This window comes from Copadichromis virginalis, linkage group LG19 (genome assembly GCF_057382275.1).
Source record: "Copadichromis virginalis isolate Kocher_CV1m ecotype Utaka linkage group LG19, C_Virginalis_male_GT1.1, whole genome shotgun sequence".
Taxonomy (NCBI): Eukaryota; Metazoa; Chordata; class Actinopteri; order Cichliformes; family Cichlidae; genus Copadichromis; species Copadichromis virginalis.
In genome coordinates this window covers 18,287,571-18,307,225 of record NC_140636.1, presented here as the reverse complement: position 1 = coordinate 18,307,225, position 19,655 = coordinate 18,287,571, and the positions used below count along the sequence as shown (strand labels likewise).

Here is a 19,655-nt window from a genome sequence, read left to right as displayed (position 1 = left end):
TATAGTAAACGTTTGACCTCTGTTATTGCCAACAAAGGTTATGTTACAAAGTATTGAGTTGTATTTTTGTTATTGACCAAATACTTATTTTCCACCCTGATTTACCAATAAATTCTTTACAAATCCTACCATGTGGATTCATGGATTTTTTTTTCACATTCTGTCTCTCACAGTTGAAGTGTACCTCTGGTGCAAATTACTGACCTCTGTCATCATTTTAGGTGGGGGAACTTGCACAATCGGTGGCTGACTAAATACTTTTTTGCCCCACTGTATAATAACTCAGGGATATTCCAAATGAACGAAAACATTCAGGAAAGGCCTGTGATATAACATCTTGCACTTACTTTTTTGAAGAACTATGAGGTGAGTTATAAGCCACAGATAACTAAAATGCGAGACTCATTACCTGCAAATGATACAAAATCAACAGCTTTATTGTAATGTCATAGATTAGCTTGAGCTTTGCATGTTATTTTCCCTAATAGGTGATTGAGATGCACCTGAACTAATGCTTAATGTTCTTAAATGTAGTCCCTGCGGTAATCTAATTTTCTATATCACTTTAATATCTGGAGGTTGTAAGCTTCAGTGTATTTTTTCCTGTCAGGAAGAATACTTCGCAGTAAACAAATGTCACTCTCACCAACAAGAGCCCAGTCCTCTCAGACTGTGGGAGGACCCTTAAACGCGTGAAGGGTTTTCCTAACACTGACATAAATAATCTATTTCAACACAACAAGTGCTGTAGTAAACTACCTTACACTCCTCAGTAAAGAGCCCTGCAAAACCACTGGATGACACTTTAGGATTGTCAGAGTAGTTTCCTACTTCTGATGCTACATCCACGTCACGTGGTAAAGATTGTTGCTACGAGCTCTCGACTTACAACAGTCACTCAGAGATGAATACCAGCGGAACAGGTGCTGTTTTATTTAATGAGTCACTTTAAATAATCGCAGGTAGTTTTTAACTTTCATCTTTTGTGCATCACTTTTGCAAATTTAGCCAGGTTTTGTGGTAAGTCACTGGAGAAATAGACTAGGCGCTTAGTTCCTACTTTACGTGCAAGCTTCAAATGATGGGCAGTCTAAGGTCTGATTTAGATTTCTGCGGGGAAACTTTGTTGAACCTTTGTTTGACCCTATGACATAACCTATACAAGCGGTTGAAATTGTTGTCAGCATGTATGCTTGTGCTAATTGCTATTATTATTATATTGCGTATTAATAACTGTGTGGTCGTGGTAAAGCGTTGGGGGAGTTGAATTAGTTTGTTGAGAATAGAATTTGCTAAAGTGTCATTTAAATGGTTTACCATAAAGTGCATGATCACATTTGTATCACTCGCTTATTGGATGTGTGAAAAGCTCATCAGGAGGAAAAAAAACACTCAAAAAGTCTTCAATGGTGGCTTCTCCGCAGCTTCAAAGAAGTTTGAATGTGCGAATACTTCCAAGCCACCACTCTTAACTGCCAAGTTGTGCCTCTGGTTATCCCTGTGAGATTTGAATGCAGCCCGAGATCAGTTTCAGTATATGGAGCGTGTGGAGAATCCATTTGAGCTGTCCGGGGAAGCCGGTTGTTCATCAGTGAGCAAGCCAGGGGTGAAACTGGCTTTATGGGAGACCTTCGGGGGAACAGGGTGGATGGATTTCAAAGAAGTGGATAAAGCAGCACACACATGTGTGAAACAGAATCGTATTTTACACATCGCTGCAAACAGAGCTTAATTTGTCTTCCTTACCCATAATCCCTTTGGTTAATTCACCATTCCATTTGATCCCAGTGGTCCTACATGTCACCTCAAGCTACATCAGGTTGCGAGTGAAGAAGAGTTTGTGTGAAAATTAAGTTCAGTGCTGGTGAAATGCTCACTTTTATATGTGTGTGACATATAACCTTATCCCTCCTGTGTAGCGGATGGCTTTACGGTTTGCATATCGCATACAAAGCGTGACAGAACAACGTCCTCTTCATCTATCCTGCCTCGTCTCCTCTCTCTAAATGAAATTCGTCCCTCTCCCCCTTTTTCTTTCACACCTCAGCACTCATTTTAATTAGCTGGCTCTCTGATCGCTCTTTTTTTCCTCCTCACTCTCTCTGATAATTCTCCCCGTTTCCTTTCCATTTCTCTGTCTCACTCGTACATTCTCATTACAGTCATTTCTCAGAGTAATTAATGAGGTGATATCTGCTTTCATGTCAGAAAGGTCAAGAGCTGTCTCTCGCTCGCTCTCTTGCTCTTTCTGTAGCACCAGAGCATATGAGTCATCCGGTGATCTATTTAGCTGCTGCTCCATCTTTCTGGTCTTCTTTCGCTGCACTCAAACAGAGAGGAAAAGAAAAACTGGACTTGTACGACCTCTGACATCGTAGCAAATTTCATGTCAGTGATTTCACACAGATGTAAGAAGTACAGAGAGAGGACCTCACAACTAGACTACAGATTGGTGAATGGTTTTGTAATCAGTCCTGGGTAGTGTGTTAATATTACACGACTCTATATAATTTATTAAACTCTGGTCTTAACATACAGGTGCCATTTACAGTAGTTTGAAAATCTAAAAGTAGCAAATAGTAGGATACAAAAAATACTTTTGATCTCCAGGTAGGTTATGTAGTGGCCAGTGCTCCAAAGCCCAGGAGCCTGACACTCACCCCAACATTAAATGGCCATGGAAGGATTACTGAACTGAACATGGACACAGACCCAGGCAAGGGTCAAGAAGACCTGGCTCAGATTTGTCTTTTCCAGTCAAAAGACAAGAGAGGAAGGGATGCAGAACAACCTAAGTAACACACATAAGAAAAACAAAGGAAAAAGCAATAAAATATCCTCAAAGTGATGTGATAAGATAAGATAAGAGCTGCAAAACAACCATGAAGAGGCTAAGTATGACAACAAAATGATAACAATGGAATAAAAAACAGTGATACACAAAAACAAAGCCACCACAGAGAGACTGGAAGTGGTAGGATCTTGTAATTCTTCTCCAGGAAAAATACATCTGACAAAAACAAAATGTGGTTCCAGTTTGGAATAAACAAGAGAACTATGAGGTTAGCATGAGCATTGTTGGTTGTACTAACAGTCTATGTCTGGGAAGTGCAGTGCAGGAACACCACAGTGATGAATTCACACCACAGATGGAGGCAAAATTGAACAAAAAAGCATTTTGATTTTAACACCTTCACTGTGTGCTTGTTAGTGATGGGAATTACATCCAAGGACTGATGAGACGTGTTGCTTTCTACAAGACATTCGGTTGCGCGGCTCCTTTATTACACAGGGACTCGGGTAATGGTATGAACACCAGCTACGCAAGTTGGTTAGATGAACCGGCCGTACCATGTGCTTTCTTTGCAAATACACTGGCTTAAAATTCATTTTTTTGTTGAAATGGCTCCAAATGCTGCTGCTGTTTCATTCTGCACTCATGTCCTTTCCACTAACTGGCTGCTTCTCTGCAAAGACACTGATTGGAACAAATCAGTCTTCAAAGTAATGACATATTATGGGCAATTCTCTCAAAGCAGACCAAACTAAGACGTTATTGTTGAGGTTGAGGTTTATGTTTTTACCCTTCTTGGATTCTAAGAGTGTAAAAATCTGTTTTGTGGGATATTTTTCCCTTTTTGGTTTGGATTTGATTTATAAAGCAGTAGCAGGCCATGAATAAAACAGTTTACCTATACATATGCCATGGTGTGTTATTTATAATAGGTTATCTTATGAGAGAGTGAGCATTCCCAGTTGTAACTTTAAAACGTCTTAACAAACCTATTATGGAACACACAGCATACAAGTTGTTTCTATTGTTTTGCTGCATTTGTGTTCAAATAAAAAGTGTGAGAAAAGTTCACAGAGACAAATCCTCAACTTCTGTTTCACCCTCATTATGTCTGTGTTGTGTTCTTCTGTGAATGCGTAGATGTTTGCGTGTGCATGCTTGTTTGTACTGTGATCTATTTAATGGTGATTCTCCCATGTCCTTCAAACCTGAAATCAAGGTTGCCATTAATGAGGATTTTCTCTCTCTCCCTGACCACCCTGCACTCTCGCACTAACACTCTAATTAACTACAAGCACTGCGGCTTGTTAATGATGACTGAGTATGTGTGCCTTTTCACTCATGTTCATGCACAATAACACTGCTGAGCAATAAATGAGACTAATAAAACCCTCTTCTTGTTTGGTGGTCATAGTCATGTTTGGTTATAAAGTTTGTTTTTTTTCTGATCACCATGACTGATCACTTTATTCTTTAACATGCACAAAAAATCCACCACAGATGATTTTTAGAGGCCCAGCCACCTGTCTCCGTACTGCACTCATCATCATATCTACACTTGACTTTTAATATACATCTTTGCATTCAGTTATTTGAGTTGATATCAAAGGATGTGCAGTTGGTGATAGATAATGTATTATTACAGAGAAGCTTGAGGAAGTACATCCTTCTCCTTTTAAAAAGACTTTTGAATGGGGAAGCATGTTTTATCTCAGTTTCTTTGTCACGTTCCATTTGTTTTTAACATTTTACTTTTGCCATAAGTTTTTCCTTCTTTCCTACTAAATATCAAACAGATCCAAATGGCCTCCAGATGGCAGTAACAAGTGTATGTGACTGCAAACCAGGAGTTTGGGGCCAATTGATGGGACCAGTTCACTTAGTTATATGCATCTCATTTCAAATGTCATTAACATCTCTTTTTCTCTCTCTTGGTCTGTCTTGTTTCCATTTATTTTAGGTGTTGTTTCCAGGTACGGGGGGTAACCATGGAAAGGCTGGTACTGTGTGTAATGCTGGCCGTCGCTATGGCTGTGCGGGCACAGATATGCCCAAAACGCTGCGTATGTCAAATACTGTCACCCAACCTGGCAACCCTCTGTGCCAAGAAAGGTCTACTATTTGTCCCACCCAACATTGACAGACATACAGTGGAGCTACGACTGGCTGACAATTTTGTCACAAGGTGATCGTCACATCAATAATAACGATACTCATGAGACTAAACCATTTACATTAAAACCCTTCGATAGCTGTTGTTGAAACTCTATTGGTAGAACGTCTGCATTACTGCAGTACATGATGTTATATGAGTTGCCACTCTCGCTAGACTGTATTTTATAAGTGTAATGTGGGTCACTAGTATGGCAGTTACCTCATTTTAACGATATTTTATTTTTGTCTCATCTTTGCCCAAAGTGTGAAAAGAAAAGATTTTGCAAACATGACACGTTTGGTGGACCTGACATTATCCAGAAACACCATCTCCTACATCACACCTCATGCCTTTGCTGATCTGGAAAACCTCAGAGCCCTGCACCTCAACAGGTATGAACTAAAAATAATGTCTTACAATATGAAATCTTATTTATACGTTTTCTCTGAAGTTTTATTTCTCTTCAATTTCCCACAGCAACCGACTGACGAGGATAGGCAATGATACATTCAGTGGGATGTCCAAGCTTCATCACCTGATTCTGAACAACAACCAACTGGTCATGATTCACCAGGGAGCATTCAATGACCTGCTGGCACTAGAAGAATTGGATCTTAGTTACAATAACCTCGACACTATTCCATGGGAGGCCATCCAGGTTAGAACCTCTTTAACATGCAACACTACTTTGAAGCTTGTTTGGCTGGAGGGCATTGGGAAAAAAAAGCATCCCGAGGCAAAGTCCTTAAAAAATGTGGGTGCATTTATTTTAGACTTAAATGAGCTTTGGGACTAAGCAGAGGTCATTATGTTGACAGTTCAATAACTGTATATGCAGTTTCACTGATAGCCAAGATGTGTTAGATCTGGGGTCGGCAACCTGTGGCTCCGGAGTCACATGCGGCTCTTTAGTCCTTATAGTGCGGCTCCGCGTGGTTTGGGAAAATAAAATAGAAGTATTTAGCTGAAGCATATTTTATTTATGTTAGTTCTTTTTTAACTTGTAGTTCTAAATTGGAAGATTATTGTGATATTGAAATATAAAAATAAAATTATATTCTATTATTTTTTCATCGCTCAAAATAAGCGTCACACTCGCGGAAGCCGGTATACCCGCCGATACACCGTGCATTTATTGAGACTTTCAACCCCAGGTAGGCCAATTATGGATCTTCGGATCCACATTATGTCAGCAGCTGTTCTCCACCGTGAACAATGTTAAAGACAAACACCGCTCACCCCTCACAGATGACAGCTTACAGTCCTGCGTAAAGATGAAAGTGACTTCATACAGCCCCGATTTGCAGACGCTGTGCACAGAGGTTCAGGACCAGAAATTCCATTGTAAACACATCACAGCAGACCCGACGATGTTTGCATGAACATGCTTTTCAGCATCTCTTTATTGACCACTTTTCACACACGGTTGCTGTACGCATACAGCCGGCTGTAGCTTTGCAGCTCACAGCCTGACACACACCAACACAACAGCATAGATAGCACAGACGTAAAGACGGCAAGGCGTGATTGCGTTCGCCTCCCCTGCAGCGGCGCTGCAGACCACGTCCCGCCACACACCAGGTAAAATACATACTAGGCAGAATTTTGCAAATATCTATTTTTCATTTTTTTGCAGCATAGTGCTTTTTTTCAAATTATTTTTTAAAAGTCAGGTCAAGGCTCCAAAAGCCCAAAGGCGATATAAGGGCGGCGGCTCACAACAGTTTTTGTTTGCTGCATGGATCATTTTAGTTCAGCTGGGTGTCTTTCCTTTTGTTTTATTTCTTTAAGAGTTCAAAATGTGTTAATTACATAAATAAAATGTAACTTTCTCTGTAGCACTTCATGGATTTCATAAGCAACACATACATGAAGGTAAAAAACAATATATACAGTGTTATCTTCATTTTTCAATTCAATTCAATTCAATAAAACTTTATTGATCCTGAAGGTTGACCCCGAAGGATATTGGGTGCATTGGGTACATTTTAGATGTCAAAAAGTATTTGCGGCTCCCAGTGTTTTCTTTTGCGTGGAAATCGGGTCCAAATGACTCTTTGGGTGTTAAAGGTTGCTGACCCCTGTGTTAGTAGGTAATGTCAGTACTGTAATGCTTGGTAACTAAGTATAGTCAACTTTAAAACTTTAAAAGAGGTTTTTTTCACCACACATTTTGTTTCCTTGCTCTGTTCCCCTTATCATTATCGAATGTGTGAAAAATTAACCACATTGAAAGAAACAATAATAAATGTCTCTTTTATTCTGTTATTTATCCAGCGAATGACAAGCCTCCACACGCTGAGTTTAGACCACAACATGTTGGAATACATTCCAGAGGGAACCTTTTCCCTTTTACAGAAACTAAACCGGCTGGATGTCACCTCTAATAAACTCCAAAAGCTACCACCTGACCCACTTTTTCAACGAGCACAGGTATTCTTAGAATTTTCTTTCCCACCACATTCAATCAAAAACATTAAACACAGCCTACCACACAATACCACCGTATTTAGGCAATTAAGTCCTTGGGGAATTCACGCAAAATAAAATAAAAACAGGTTGTAAATCAGCAGGCTAAAGCTGTTTATCTATTTTTCAGTGCAATTATTAAATCAATTTATTTTACTGTAATGTAAAAAAGCTGCAAATCAAATGCAATCAAAGTAGGTGTGACCACCTCTAAAAACTGTTAGTATGTGCATTTTGCTGGGCTCGAGCACACTGAATATCTCAGCAAAAGATCAGACCATGCAATGCTCAGACAAACTGCAAAGATCCAGCAGCTGCATCTCAGACTCTGCAGCCCTTATTTAGCATGTTAAATGTTAAAATTGCAGTAGTACAAATACAAGGAAAGTGAAAAGTATGGTTTGTTTGGAAGATTTGAAAGAAGGAAACCTTTCTTATCTAAAAAGAAGAGTCCAGAGTAGAAGTATTGATGGCCATAAAGCACAGTGCCACATTTGGTGATCACCAGTCACAGCCTATCTGCACAGACACCCCATACCAACTGTCATGCATAGAATCGAGAGCCCATTATTTGGACTTGTTTTGCAGCCTCAGGTCCTGGGCACCTTGCAATCATTGAGTTGACCATGCTCCTTTGTATACCAAAGTATTCTAGAGTCAAATGTAAGGACAAGTCTCCAGCTCTCTTAATTCTCATTATTAAGTAGTTTATGTTTATGATGGAGCAAGGAACCACACATTCAACTGACCAAAGTCGACCGAACGTAGTGGAATTGTCTATAAAAATGTTGCTGTTCTAATTATTACATTTTTTTAATGCACTCCCAGGTTCTAGCAACGTCAGGGATGCACCTCTCTTCTTTTGCACTGTCATTCGGTGGCAACCCTCTCCACTGCAACTGTGAGTTACTTTGGCTGCGAAGGCTGAGCAGGGAGGATGACCTGGAGACGTGTGCCACACCCCAGCACCTGTCTGGCCGATACTTTTGGTCCATCCCTGAAGAGGAGTTTCTCTGCGAGCCTCCACTCATCACCAGATACTCTCACGAGATGAGGGTCCTTGAAGGCCAGAGAGTTGCTCTCAGGTATCAGTTCTTGCTAGAATTGCATCTAAACATAATATGGTGGTTATGAAATCAATAATAATCAGGGAGTAAAGTTTTTATTATGTGGTGCAGTTTTGCCATCATCCTGTAACCACTTGACTTGCACAAACATGCAAGAATATGAAAAGCCTCACTGCTTACTGACACATAAAACATCAGCGACAGACACAAATATTACCAAAGACTTTACAGGACAAAACTAAATCAAGACAACAACAGCTTTTCTATTCAATTCGATTCAGTTATATTTATATAATATAGCGCCAAATCACAACAACAGTCGCTTCAAGGCGCTTTATATTGTACAGTAGATCGTACAATAATAGATTCAGAGAAAACCCAGCAATCATATGGGAAGGAAATACTCTCTACTAACAATCTTGTGCAATACAAATTTATTTCATGAAATTGAAAAAGTGGAGAAAGTGTATGGTTAGGTAATTAGGTGTTGACAACACATTTTTATACCCAGCACTTACTTTATCATAGTAATATTGTTACTCAAAAGAGTGACCATTATTTGTTGCTTTTAAAAAATGGGGGAATTATTTTACACACTTTTCACCACTCAAGTTTTCCTCTGCAACATCTGAGGTGCGCTGTCACATAATTACCAATTAACTTTAAAAACCTTTGGTAGAAAATGTCAACAAATGAACACAAATCTTTAGTAATTAAATTTGAAGAAATGCACACACAGTGCAATTTGCATATCTTTACCCTTTAAAAAGTCTGGGGTTAGGGTTGAAACAGCTTAAATGTATGTGTTTGTGTCACTTTCATTTCTCGCTTTTTCACTTCAAATGAACTTCACATCCCAGGAGCCCTTTTTAGTTCATTTCTAACATTAACAACCATGTGTGGAGAATGTGTAGTGTGACTCCAGCTAAAAATGTGATTTTTGTTAGCTCTTATTCTATAACTTTTGAAGCACTTCACAGTAATTGTAATTATCTGCAGAAAAGGGGAAAGCTAAATTACCCTGACAAACATGCTCCTCACTTTGATTGTTTCTAATTTGAATCCTTCAAATTGAGTCTGCTTTGTTGCGAAACCATTTTTTGTTTGATGAAATAGAATATTATGAACATTGTTTTTTTCTGACTCTTCTTTTTTGGTTTATAGCATGTGAGACATGAATTAAGCTATAAAATTTGACTGGTTGATACCATTTCTGGCTGTTTATTTGGATCTCTGTCTCAAAAGAGCTATGAACTATAACACACAAAAAATTAATAACTACTTTTTTAGTATCTTAACTTACTAATTTTACACCAAGACAAGGAATTTTTAAATGTCAGCATTGAGTTATAATAATTTTATTGACCCAGAAACCTTTTAATATAGAAGTAATACTACTACAACCTAATACTACTCCATTATTAGCTAACCAACTGTAGTACAAAGGCTATCATTTGTACTCTAATTCAAATGTGCTCTGTCAACATAGTAGATAAGTTTCAGCCTCTTACTTTTCACCCAAGTCTCAGAGGAAAAGTAGCAGGATTCCAGAAACCATTAAGCATTAAGATTTGCTTCTACTGTACTGTTGTCCCTGTGCTGTCTTGTTTCAAGTTTCAATTCACTGGTTTTCTGTCTTTTAAGGTGTAAGGCAAGAGGTGACCCAGAGCCAGCCATTCACTGGATCTCTCCTGAGGGTAAACTGGTCTCTAATTCCTCCAGAACACTTGTCTACGCTAACGGGACTCTGGACATTGTCATCAGTAAGGTGCAAGACACTGGCTCGTTCACCTGTATCTCCTCCAACCCCGCCGGCGAGGCTCACCAAACAGTGGATTTGGTTATTATCAAACTCCCGCACATTTCCAACAACACAAACAACATCCAGGAGTCTGACACGCGATCGTCGGACATTTCCACGTCAACCCGAGGCGGCGCCAACGGGAGCAACGTGACTGGTGATGTGAAGAGTGGTGTGGATAAGAGGGTGGTGACAGCTGAGGCCACGTCATCAACTGCACTGATCAAGTTCAACTTCCAGAGGAATATACCAGGAATTCGGATGTTCCAGATACAGTATAACGGAAGCCAGGATGACTCACTGGTTTACAGGTAATCTTGACAGCATCACTGCATAACATTCATTACACAGAGTGAGAAATTGAATATGATGTGGCCTACTGAGAGAATGAGCCAAGCTTGAGCAGCATAGATCAAATTACATCAGAATAGATCTAACTTTAATAATCCTCTTGGAAAATGTTTTCACTCGAAATACAAGTGGAACAGCTGGAGAGAAGTGAGAATGTAAGGCATCTGGGCACTGGCATACCTACAAGGCTGATATATTGGCACTGCAAGGTGACTATAAGGGAGTTATTAGGCCACTCCAAGTGGGCTACTGGGGCACTACGAAGAAAGAATGCTGGCCGTGAAAGGGATACATGTGGGAGTTGTAAGGTCACTATGAAGTCTCTGCATGAGCTTGAAGGTAAGTGAGATTTATGCACATGGGCAAACCGAGGCCATGACCATGGAAATTCTAGGTTAAAATACCCTAAAAAACAAACAAAAAATGTGTATTTGCCAATTCTGTTTGATCATGAAAATGATTATGTATTCACTGGGATTTTTTTTTTTTCAACCTACACACTTCCTTGTCTGAAATTTGCATAATTAATCCTAAAGTGGAAGACAATAAGCTTGTTTTTTATCAGAGCATATGCACAGATAATCCGTCTTTATTTACTCCCTTACAGGACAGACAAAAAGTTCATATCGGGGCAAGTTAGACTAACAAGGATATGAGACGAGGATGGAAAGCAAAGAAACATGAGAGTGTTTGACAATCTCGCAAACTAACACAAAACAGTCCAGCCTGCTGACTCAAACAGGATGGCCTTGACGGCGAGGGCTCTGCTGGCCTTTCTTGACTTTTGTTGTTTGCACAGGATTACACAGATTAGATCAGTCTCACAGGGAATGATTGTTATTTGAGCCAAATATTTACTCCAGTAAATTAGGGGGGGGAGGGAATTAGCAAACACCTCAAGCTTCCATAGGGAAATCTCTTTCCTATCGCTACTAATCCCTACACGTACATCAATATGCATAATGGTCAACGGGAACACCGGGAATGACCAATTGGGTCATCATGACCGTGACCTTGGTTTCCAGGAAAATCTTCTTTCTTCATAATTCTTTGTCGCTAAACCCCGTTTAGAAAGTGTAACATACAGAGACGGGACAAGTAGGGTTTATAGCTGTCCGTCTTTTTAAGATAACATTACAGCTGTTCTGTTGCTCTCGCTTAGATTCACAGCACAGAGTCTGTGCATTTAGACTTTCACCTTGAGACTTCAAAATACTACATTAAGTACTACAAACAAGCAGCTTTCTGTGGGGCCACAGAGGGGAAGTTATTAGACAGCCTATCATGACCCACGCTGATCATTCCTCTCTTCGTTAGATCGCTTATTCTTTCGTCCTGTCCTTTCATATTCCCCACTTCCCCTTACTCTCCCTTTTTTCAGTAGGAAGTTTTGGGTGTGTCTGTGTTATTTTGCAGTTCCCTTGTCTTTAGGTAACGGATTGATTTCCATTCAACACCTCTGCTTGCACAAAGCAGCAGCCAATTGATTCTGCTTTTTCATTACCTGCACATCAAAGACAGAGAGGAGGGACAGAGTGGTAAAAAAAGAATAGTAAAAGAGGGAGAAAAGAGAAGGATGAATGGAACACGAAGGGAGATGGCAGGAAAAAAATTGTGAATGTAGGCAGGAAAGAGAATGATAGACACAGGTAACATGGCCCCACTGTCACTGTCAGGTGGGGCTCTTACTTTTCAGGTTCAATGCCACAATAGACATTTCTGTGCTTTACTCCCCAGTGAGTCGAATGCAGTGAGTGACGGTTTAAATCTTCACAAGTGTACCCTTTCATTTATGTTAACCATATGACCCTGCTAGTTGCTGCAAAACTGAAAAGTAAGAGTTATAATACTTGATTCTGTATCGATTTGTGCAGGGAAACCTAAACCCACTACTTCTTCCTGAGGGAGATTGGGGTCAGCTGCAGAACAGAACCCCTGGAGCTCACAGGGATTTGGTGCCTTGCTCAAGGACACTTGAGAGACCGGCAGATGTTCACTGATACAGTACTGCTGTTTTAACACCAGTCCTGCTGCTTAAGGATTGTATTTCTATTGCGGAGTCCGGTCTAGTCCATAGTAAACCTCTCTTCAGAGAAGCAATCTCACTGGCATTCTAGTTTTTATTAACATGAGTAATTTCTTTGTCTTTAATGTTAGAGAGACAGCCCAGCAAACTGCATGGCTTTAAGAGAGAAAAAATAAAGATGAATAGTAGAGCAGGGCGATATGGCCAAAAATATTTATCACGATATATATTTGAAAATTTGCGATAACGATATAACCGACGATATAATTGATGCGAGACAAAATACAACTCCACAACATTACTAGCGCAAAAAGACAACCTTCCATTTATTTTCACTTAAACAAGAAGCTGGTTTTTATGTACATTAAAGCTTTATAAAAATGTAACAGTGCAAATGCAAATTCCTTGCTGAAAGTTTAACCAAAAGGCATTTCCAGTAGAAATGGGCTGACATATCCTGAGCATAACCATGTATAATATCCACTGAAGTTAAAAAGAGGTGCTTTGCAACATTAAACTGCAGTGTGCAGTACGCATTTTTCGGACCATAAGGTGCACGGGATTATAAAGCACATTAAGCGAAACAAAGCAGTCAGATAAATCAAACTTTATTAAACTCATTCTTCTTGCTTCCTCCACTTCTGTACCATTGATTCATTAATGTTGAATTCTCTGGCAGCTGCTCTATTCCCATGTTGTTGCAGTATATTAATGACTAACCTCGTATTGTGGATGGATTATCTCAGTTGTTCTCCTGACTGAAGTTTGGTCCGTTTACAGCATCCTGCCATGCGATTGCATTTGTCTCTAACCATGAAGAACCTTCACATTAACTTTTATAAGTGGAAAAGTGTTAGTGTTCGTCCTCCAGCTTCACTGTTTATGTTATGCTAACATAGCTGTGTCGCTAGCGATCACGTAGCACATCATTATATACCAGCTAGCCCAACTTCAGTAACCCTACAAACGTCACTGCTGTTTAGTTTCCTGTCTTCATTTATGTTGGAAGTGATAGCAGAGCTGTACGTTTGATTTTTTTCAGAAATCTCTCCGTCAGAACATGCTATATCATGCTTAGGTAACTATCGAAACTAGCGAGCTAACTTCCGCTAGCTTCCTGCTAACTTCTAACTCCGTTAAATGTAATAACTTTTGTTTTCATGGATGCCTGGAAGTTAAACTTTATAGTTACACCTGGTAAAGCAGCAATGCTGATCGTTTTATTAAAGATGAAAGAATTTAGACAATTTTTAACTCTAAGTGATGCTGCAGTGTTGTTTGACCTGAAGCATACGGAGTTTATAGGACCCAGATTACTCCCAGATTTAAGAGCATCTTAGTCCGACAAATATGACAATAACAACGGCTGCTTGCATGTTCTGCAAAAAAATGTGCTTTGTTGTGTATCTGACGGACAAACACCAAACCAGTTCCACATCACTGAAGTTGCACCATTTTTACAAACCAATTCTGGTTCATCTGTTTCACTCAACAATCGGCCATGTGCGTATGAAAACAAAGGCACTGCGCATGCGCGTTTTACTCCCATTCTATCGCGATATTTCATTTTCCTATCGTTGCCTAACATTATACCGGTATTACCGTGAACGGTATAATATGGCCCAGCCCTAATGAATAGCCACACGTTTGTCTGATTATAGACAGTATGTCTCTTTTTTTTCATATGGGGACGTAGATTAGAATCTGGAACATGCATCTCTCAAACTGTCGTCTTAAAATAAATGAAAGTCAGTAGAAGTAAACAGAATACATGTGTGTGAATGAGACAGGTGGAAAGATGCTGGAAAGAGTAGAGGTAGTCAAGGTAGCTGAGTTTAAATACCTAGAGACAACCATCCAAAGCAACGGACGGTGCACAAGAGAGATAGCATGGAGTGGGTGAAGATGAGTGGTGACAGAAAGACAGGAGCAAGAGTGAAAGGAACAGTTTATAATGTATCATTTGGAGACAAAGTTACAGAGGTAAAGCTGAGAATCGTTTAGACATATGTGGAGGAGGGATGGTAAATATATAGGACCAAGGATGGTGAACATGCAGCTTACAGGCAGGAGGAAAAGAGAAGAGGGTTGGTGTGAAGAATGTTGATTCTGGGAATAGGGTGAGATGGAGGGAGGTAATCCACTGTGGTGACCTCTAAAGGGAATAATGAAGAAAAGGAAGTGCACCATGATTAGTTTTATTTAGGGTGGGTAGCATTATGGTGAGTGGTTAGCAGTGTTTCTAAAGTTGTGTCCTGCTGGGGATTTGTGTGTAGGCCCCTTCTGTGCTTGTGTTCAAACACATGCATGTTAGCTTATTTGTTTAAGGATATTTTCTATAAAACATATTCACCTACATTATTGTCTAAATGTTGTCCTCAAGGTATCTCTTCACAGGAAGGTACATCGCTTTGTTGGAGATGAGTAAGAAAATAATCTGGATTTATTCCATAGCCATTTTAGTTACATTGAATATTGGGAATCCCAAAAATGGCAGTTGGACTGCAACAAAATATAATTTGACATTATATGTCAATCTAAAAAACATTTGATTAATGACCTATTGTCCTGATTAATGGACAAAGAACTGCAAAGAATTAACTGCAAAGAAAAAATACATATCAGTTTCCTTTAACTCAAAGAAATCTTGCAAATCTTTGCATATTAAAATATTAAACAAGATAACATTTTGGTTTGTCTTTAAAATATGACTAAATTATCGGTCGAAGATCTGACAATTCTTGTTCTACAGAACATTTGAAGTCTCGAGTTGTGATTATTAATCACTTCTCAGTCCATTTGGACCAGTGTCCAATGAAATAAAGCTGATCAAATTCTGATCCTTTCTGTACTATTTTATCTGCCTGAGCTGCTTTCCACAATTAAAGGCCTGCTCTATTTCGCGGGGTATAGATTGCTGTTAAATTGGATTCTTCACATATAACTTACATTCAGGCAGAAGTATCTTGGATGTTTTTTTGCTGGCGCTCACTGTCACTTTTACTAAGTAACATGATAAATGGTGCCAACAACAAGCAAGGTCAGCTTTGCTAATTAATGTTAATTATTGTTTAGGTGGTGACAGAAGCGTCACTGTGAACTCATGCTGCAGAATTTCTAGTCTAGTACTCATCAAAATTTTGATTAAGTAGTTAGCGGCAAGTTAAGGTGTGTCATGTTAATTAGGTATTTACAGTGTGTCTGATATTTAATCAGCATGTATGTAAATAGAATCACATCATACCCGATACTGGCAAATATCTTATATCACAGAATTAAGATTAAAGCATAAACCAAGATATTCCTACTGGCTATGACCCCAGTTTGTAGTGATTTTTTCCAAAGCTTTATCAATGCCAAATTGTCCTCCATAAACTTCATTGTTCATCAACCACAGTGACCAAAAATAAATTTGGTACATTTTTTCAGGGAACTTTTAAGAGAGCTGTTTTGTCTGAAAGCAAAATGAATCAACCTTATTTTACAAGGTACTCAAGGTCTTAATCGAGCGTACCAAGAGCGCCACACCATTTAATTCAAGCCACTTTATAATGCAGAACCAACTGTGGATTCAGTAAAAAATATTTGTAGTTAAATTGTTTAGCAGCTGTTAAGTTTCATCATCATCTCTTGTCATGGTCTCTATAACTCTAAACTTGGATTTGTATAAATAACTGCCAGAGGAAGTAAATTGAGTCAACAACACAGCTCATTTCCAAATTTCAGCCTGATATTTCAGGGTCATGTCAAGTAAAGAGTGGTAGTGAGTAAATAATGTGATGACCTTTTACTCATGACTAGAGCAGAAGCAGCACATGTAGTCCCTGGCCTTAACACCTCACTGGTTTCATCGTGGAGGTCAGAGCCACGTCGATGATGATGCTGAAGCTCACAGTGAGCGTCGATACAGGCGACTGCAAAATGGCCACAAAGTGTAACACATTCTTATCACAGTGAAGAACCAATTTCTGTATTTAATTAAAGGTTTGGATGAATACAATCTATTATTGGATCAGAGAAAAAAATCAATTTGCAAATTATAAGATGAATAGGTGTCTTGTTTAGTCAATGAGCAGCATTTTATAATGGTGATGGTAAAAGGCCTCTTAAAGACGTGTGCGCTGAACATAGAAAGAAATGTTGATGAATGCTGTTTTCCAGTGAAGTGGAGCAAAAGCAAAAATAAAGATAATGAATTTTGCATTAAAGGTCTTCCCGATTTTAAAACGTTAGACTCGATCACAGCAGTCTTGTGTAAAACCTAACTGAACCTGATGTGCATACATGATGTTTGAAACTTTATGAAAAAAAAACATTTTCAAAAAATTCCAGAGACACTTGAACATAGTCACATCCATTAATTAAAAAACAGTTTAGAACAACAACTTAGATCGTTTGAAACGACGTGCACAGTGCTCCATTAATATCCACTCAGATAACAACTATGTGTGAGTATATCCAGTTAAGTCTTGGTTCCTCAGAGCAGAAAAAACAGAAATTTACTTGTCTATAGAGAGGGAGAGAGAGACAGAGAAAATTGACATCATAGCTAAGAGCGAAACCAAACTGACTTTTGAAAATGACTAAATAAAAGAACTTGTGCTGTACTGTATACACCCATAAACTCAAGCCCTGGAGTAGCAATTTATTTAAAGCTACAACAGGTCCAGTGACATAAAGACTTCAAAATATCTGCCAAATCAAATCAAATTCAAATTCAAATTTTATTTGTCACGTACACAGTCATACACAGTACGATATGTAGTGAAATGCTTGGACAACTGCTCGTGACCTAAAGAAAACAAAAAAGGAAAAGGCTATGAATAAGATAGGAAATAAATATGAAAAATTAAAAAGGGTAGATTTAAACTAGGAGGGAATAAAATATAAATTAAGGTTAAAAATGAAATAACTGTACAACACAAATTAGAATGAAGGGTAAATTTAACTGGGAAGAATAAGATAAAGATAAATATATAAATTAAAGTTGAAAATAAAATAACTGTACAACAAAATACACAATATAGAACTATATAAGAATGTATGAAGAAATCTAAATATAAATAAATATATACACAATAACAGCAGCTGTACAAGTATTAACCGGAAATGAAGAATATAGTGACCAGTGTTGTGCAAAACCAAAGTCCAGAAAGTCCAGTGTGTGTGTAAGAACCATATGTGTGGGTCAGTACTGTGTGGTGGTGTGATTGAGAGACCGTATCGCCTGCGGGAAGAAGCTCCTCCTCAGTCTCTCTGTGTTGGTCTTCAGGGAGCGGAATCGCTTTCCTGACCTCAACAGAGAGAACAGTCCGTTGTTGGGATGGCTGAGGTCCTTCACGATCTTCCTGGCCTTGGTCCAGCACCGCCTGCTGTAGATTGAGTGCAGGTCAGGGAGCTCGGAGCGGATGGTGCGCTCAGCTGACCGCACAACCCTCTGTAGAGCTCGTCTGTCCTGCATGGTGCTGTTCCCGAACCAGGTTAAGATGTTTCCCGCCAGGATGCTCTCTATGGTGCACGAGTAAAAGTTCCTGAGCACCTTGGAGGGCAAATCTGAGGCTATGGCGTATCAAAAGACATTAACTCAGCGTTGACACTCTCTAAGTAATATAGAAATGCACACAACCTCTATTGTGAACTGTGCTGCCATTTGTTCTTTGATATTTTTTTTCAGCTGTTGTTTTCCAGTCCAGCAGATCCATCGAGCTACAGGGGCTGGTTGCCATTTGCCAGAAAAACTACACATCAAGCAAGTTGTGTGGAAAGCTTTTTTATGAGACCACACAACAGGGGGCGGGGGATGAATCCAAGCTTACATTCACTCCCTCTGTTTCTCTCTCTCCTCTTTCTGTAACAGGAAGTACAGTAGTTTACCCTTGCCAGTGGTCCCTGTGGCCCAAGTATACAGTAACACCTAGCTCAACTGCGCTTAAGACATGAAAAAGCATCCGCCTTTATCCTGCCGTAATGTTCCAGTTCTGATTTTATAGTGCCATAAACATATAGCAGGACTAACATAACACTTTTATTGCTGTAAGTAGTCTATTGGGTTTTAAGCTAACATAAGAAGTACAAGGAAAGTACCACAGCAGTGAGGATGAGTCTAAAGGAAAGAAGTCATGATAAAAGTGAAACAAGGGGTAGACAAAGGGAACATAATGATTTATATGCCTTGGTGCAGCAGAGAAAGGCTGAAAATGTGGAACAGTTGGGAAAAGAGAAGGAGGGAGAAAAGGATGATAAAAAGAGGGTAAAATGATAAAATAAACATGGAGGTATGTGGTAATAAAGGGGGTGTGAGAAGGGGAGGGAATGTGAGGGCAGCTGGAAGAATAACCACACTGAAGTTGTTCAGAAAAGGAATGATTTAGGAAAGGGAGAAAGAGGCTGAAAAAAGAAGGCAGCAGAGATGAAAAGCAAGAAAGTAAATGGCAAAGATGGAGGAAGGAAAGGAGGCATAAGGAAAGGAACAGAAAAAACATGAAAAAGCTAATGGGAGATCAAAACAACAGATTCAAGAAGTAACATTATGCAGGAAGGATATATAGAAGCAGCCAGCCACAGCATTAAGGAGATGCAGATGACTCAGCGAAGCTGGAAGAATGGAGCTGAGCTGGGCAGATGGAGGTCTACGGCTTGCAGCAGATAATGCTGAAACATCTTTTGAACATCTGGGACAGCTTTAGCTGCATGACACGTTGACATCTAGTCATAACTATAATGAGATTCAGCTAAGACTTTTTTACATTATTTATTTAATAATTGTTTAGTCTCACTGCAGGTTGTTTATCTTATATAAGTTACTAATTTTGTTTTCCTCACTCTACATATTTTAAATGAAGTCAGTGGTTTTGTATACTTTACTTATATAAATGAATTTATTCACTCTTGTGTTACCCGATCCTGCTCTACTGCCTCATTTGGTTTAGAAGTCGAGCAGTCTTAGGTTTCATTCACCATCATATTTCTGGTCAAAGGAGCTTGCAAAGAAA

The 19,655-nt window shown here is 39.2% G+C and overlaps 1 protein-coding gene across 1 annotated transcript in view; it reads left to right on the top strand.

Moving 5' to 3' along the window:
* Positions 1-19,655, top strand: part of LOC146685917 (leucine-rich repeat and fibronectin type-III domain-containing protein 5-like) — a 137,731-nt gene that overhangs the window by 104,659 nt on the left and 13,417 nt on the right. The window contains exons 3-8 of the mRNA XM_085441055.1: positions 4,755-4,979; positions 5,213-5,341; positions 5,427-5,607; positions 7,227-7,382; positions 8,247-8,503; positions 10,130-10,597. Coding sequence (XP_085297181.1) covers positions 4,783-4,979; positions 5,213-5,341; positions 5,427-5,607; positions 7,227-7,382; positions 8,247-8,503; positions 10,130-10,597 — 1,388 coding nt within the window. The 5' untranslated portion in view covers positions 4,755-4,782. The remainder of the gene's footprint in view (positions 1-4,754; positions 4,980-5,212; positions 5,342-5,426; positions 5,608-7,226; positions 7,383-8,246; positions 8,504-10,129; positions 10,598-19,655) is intronic.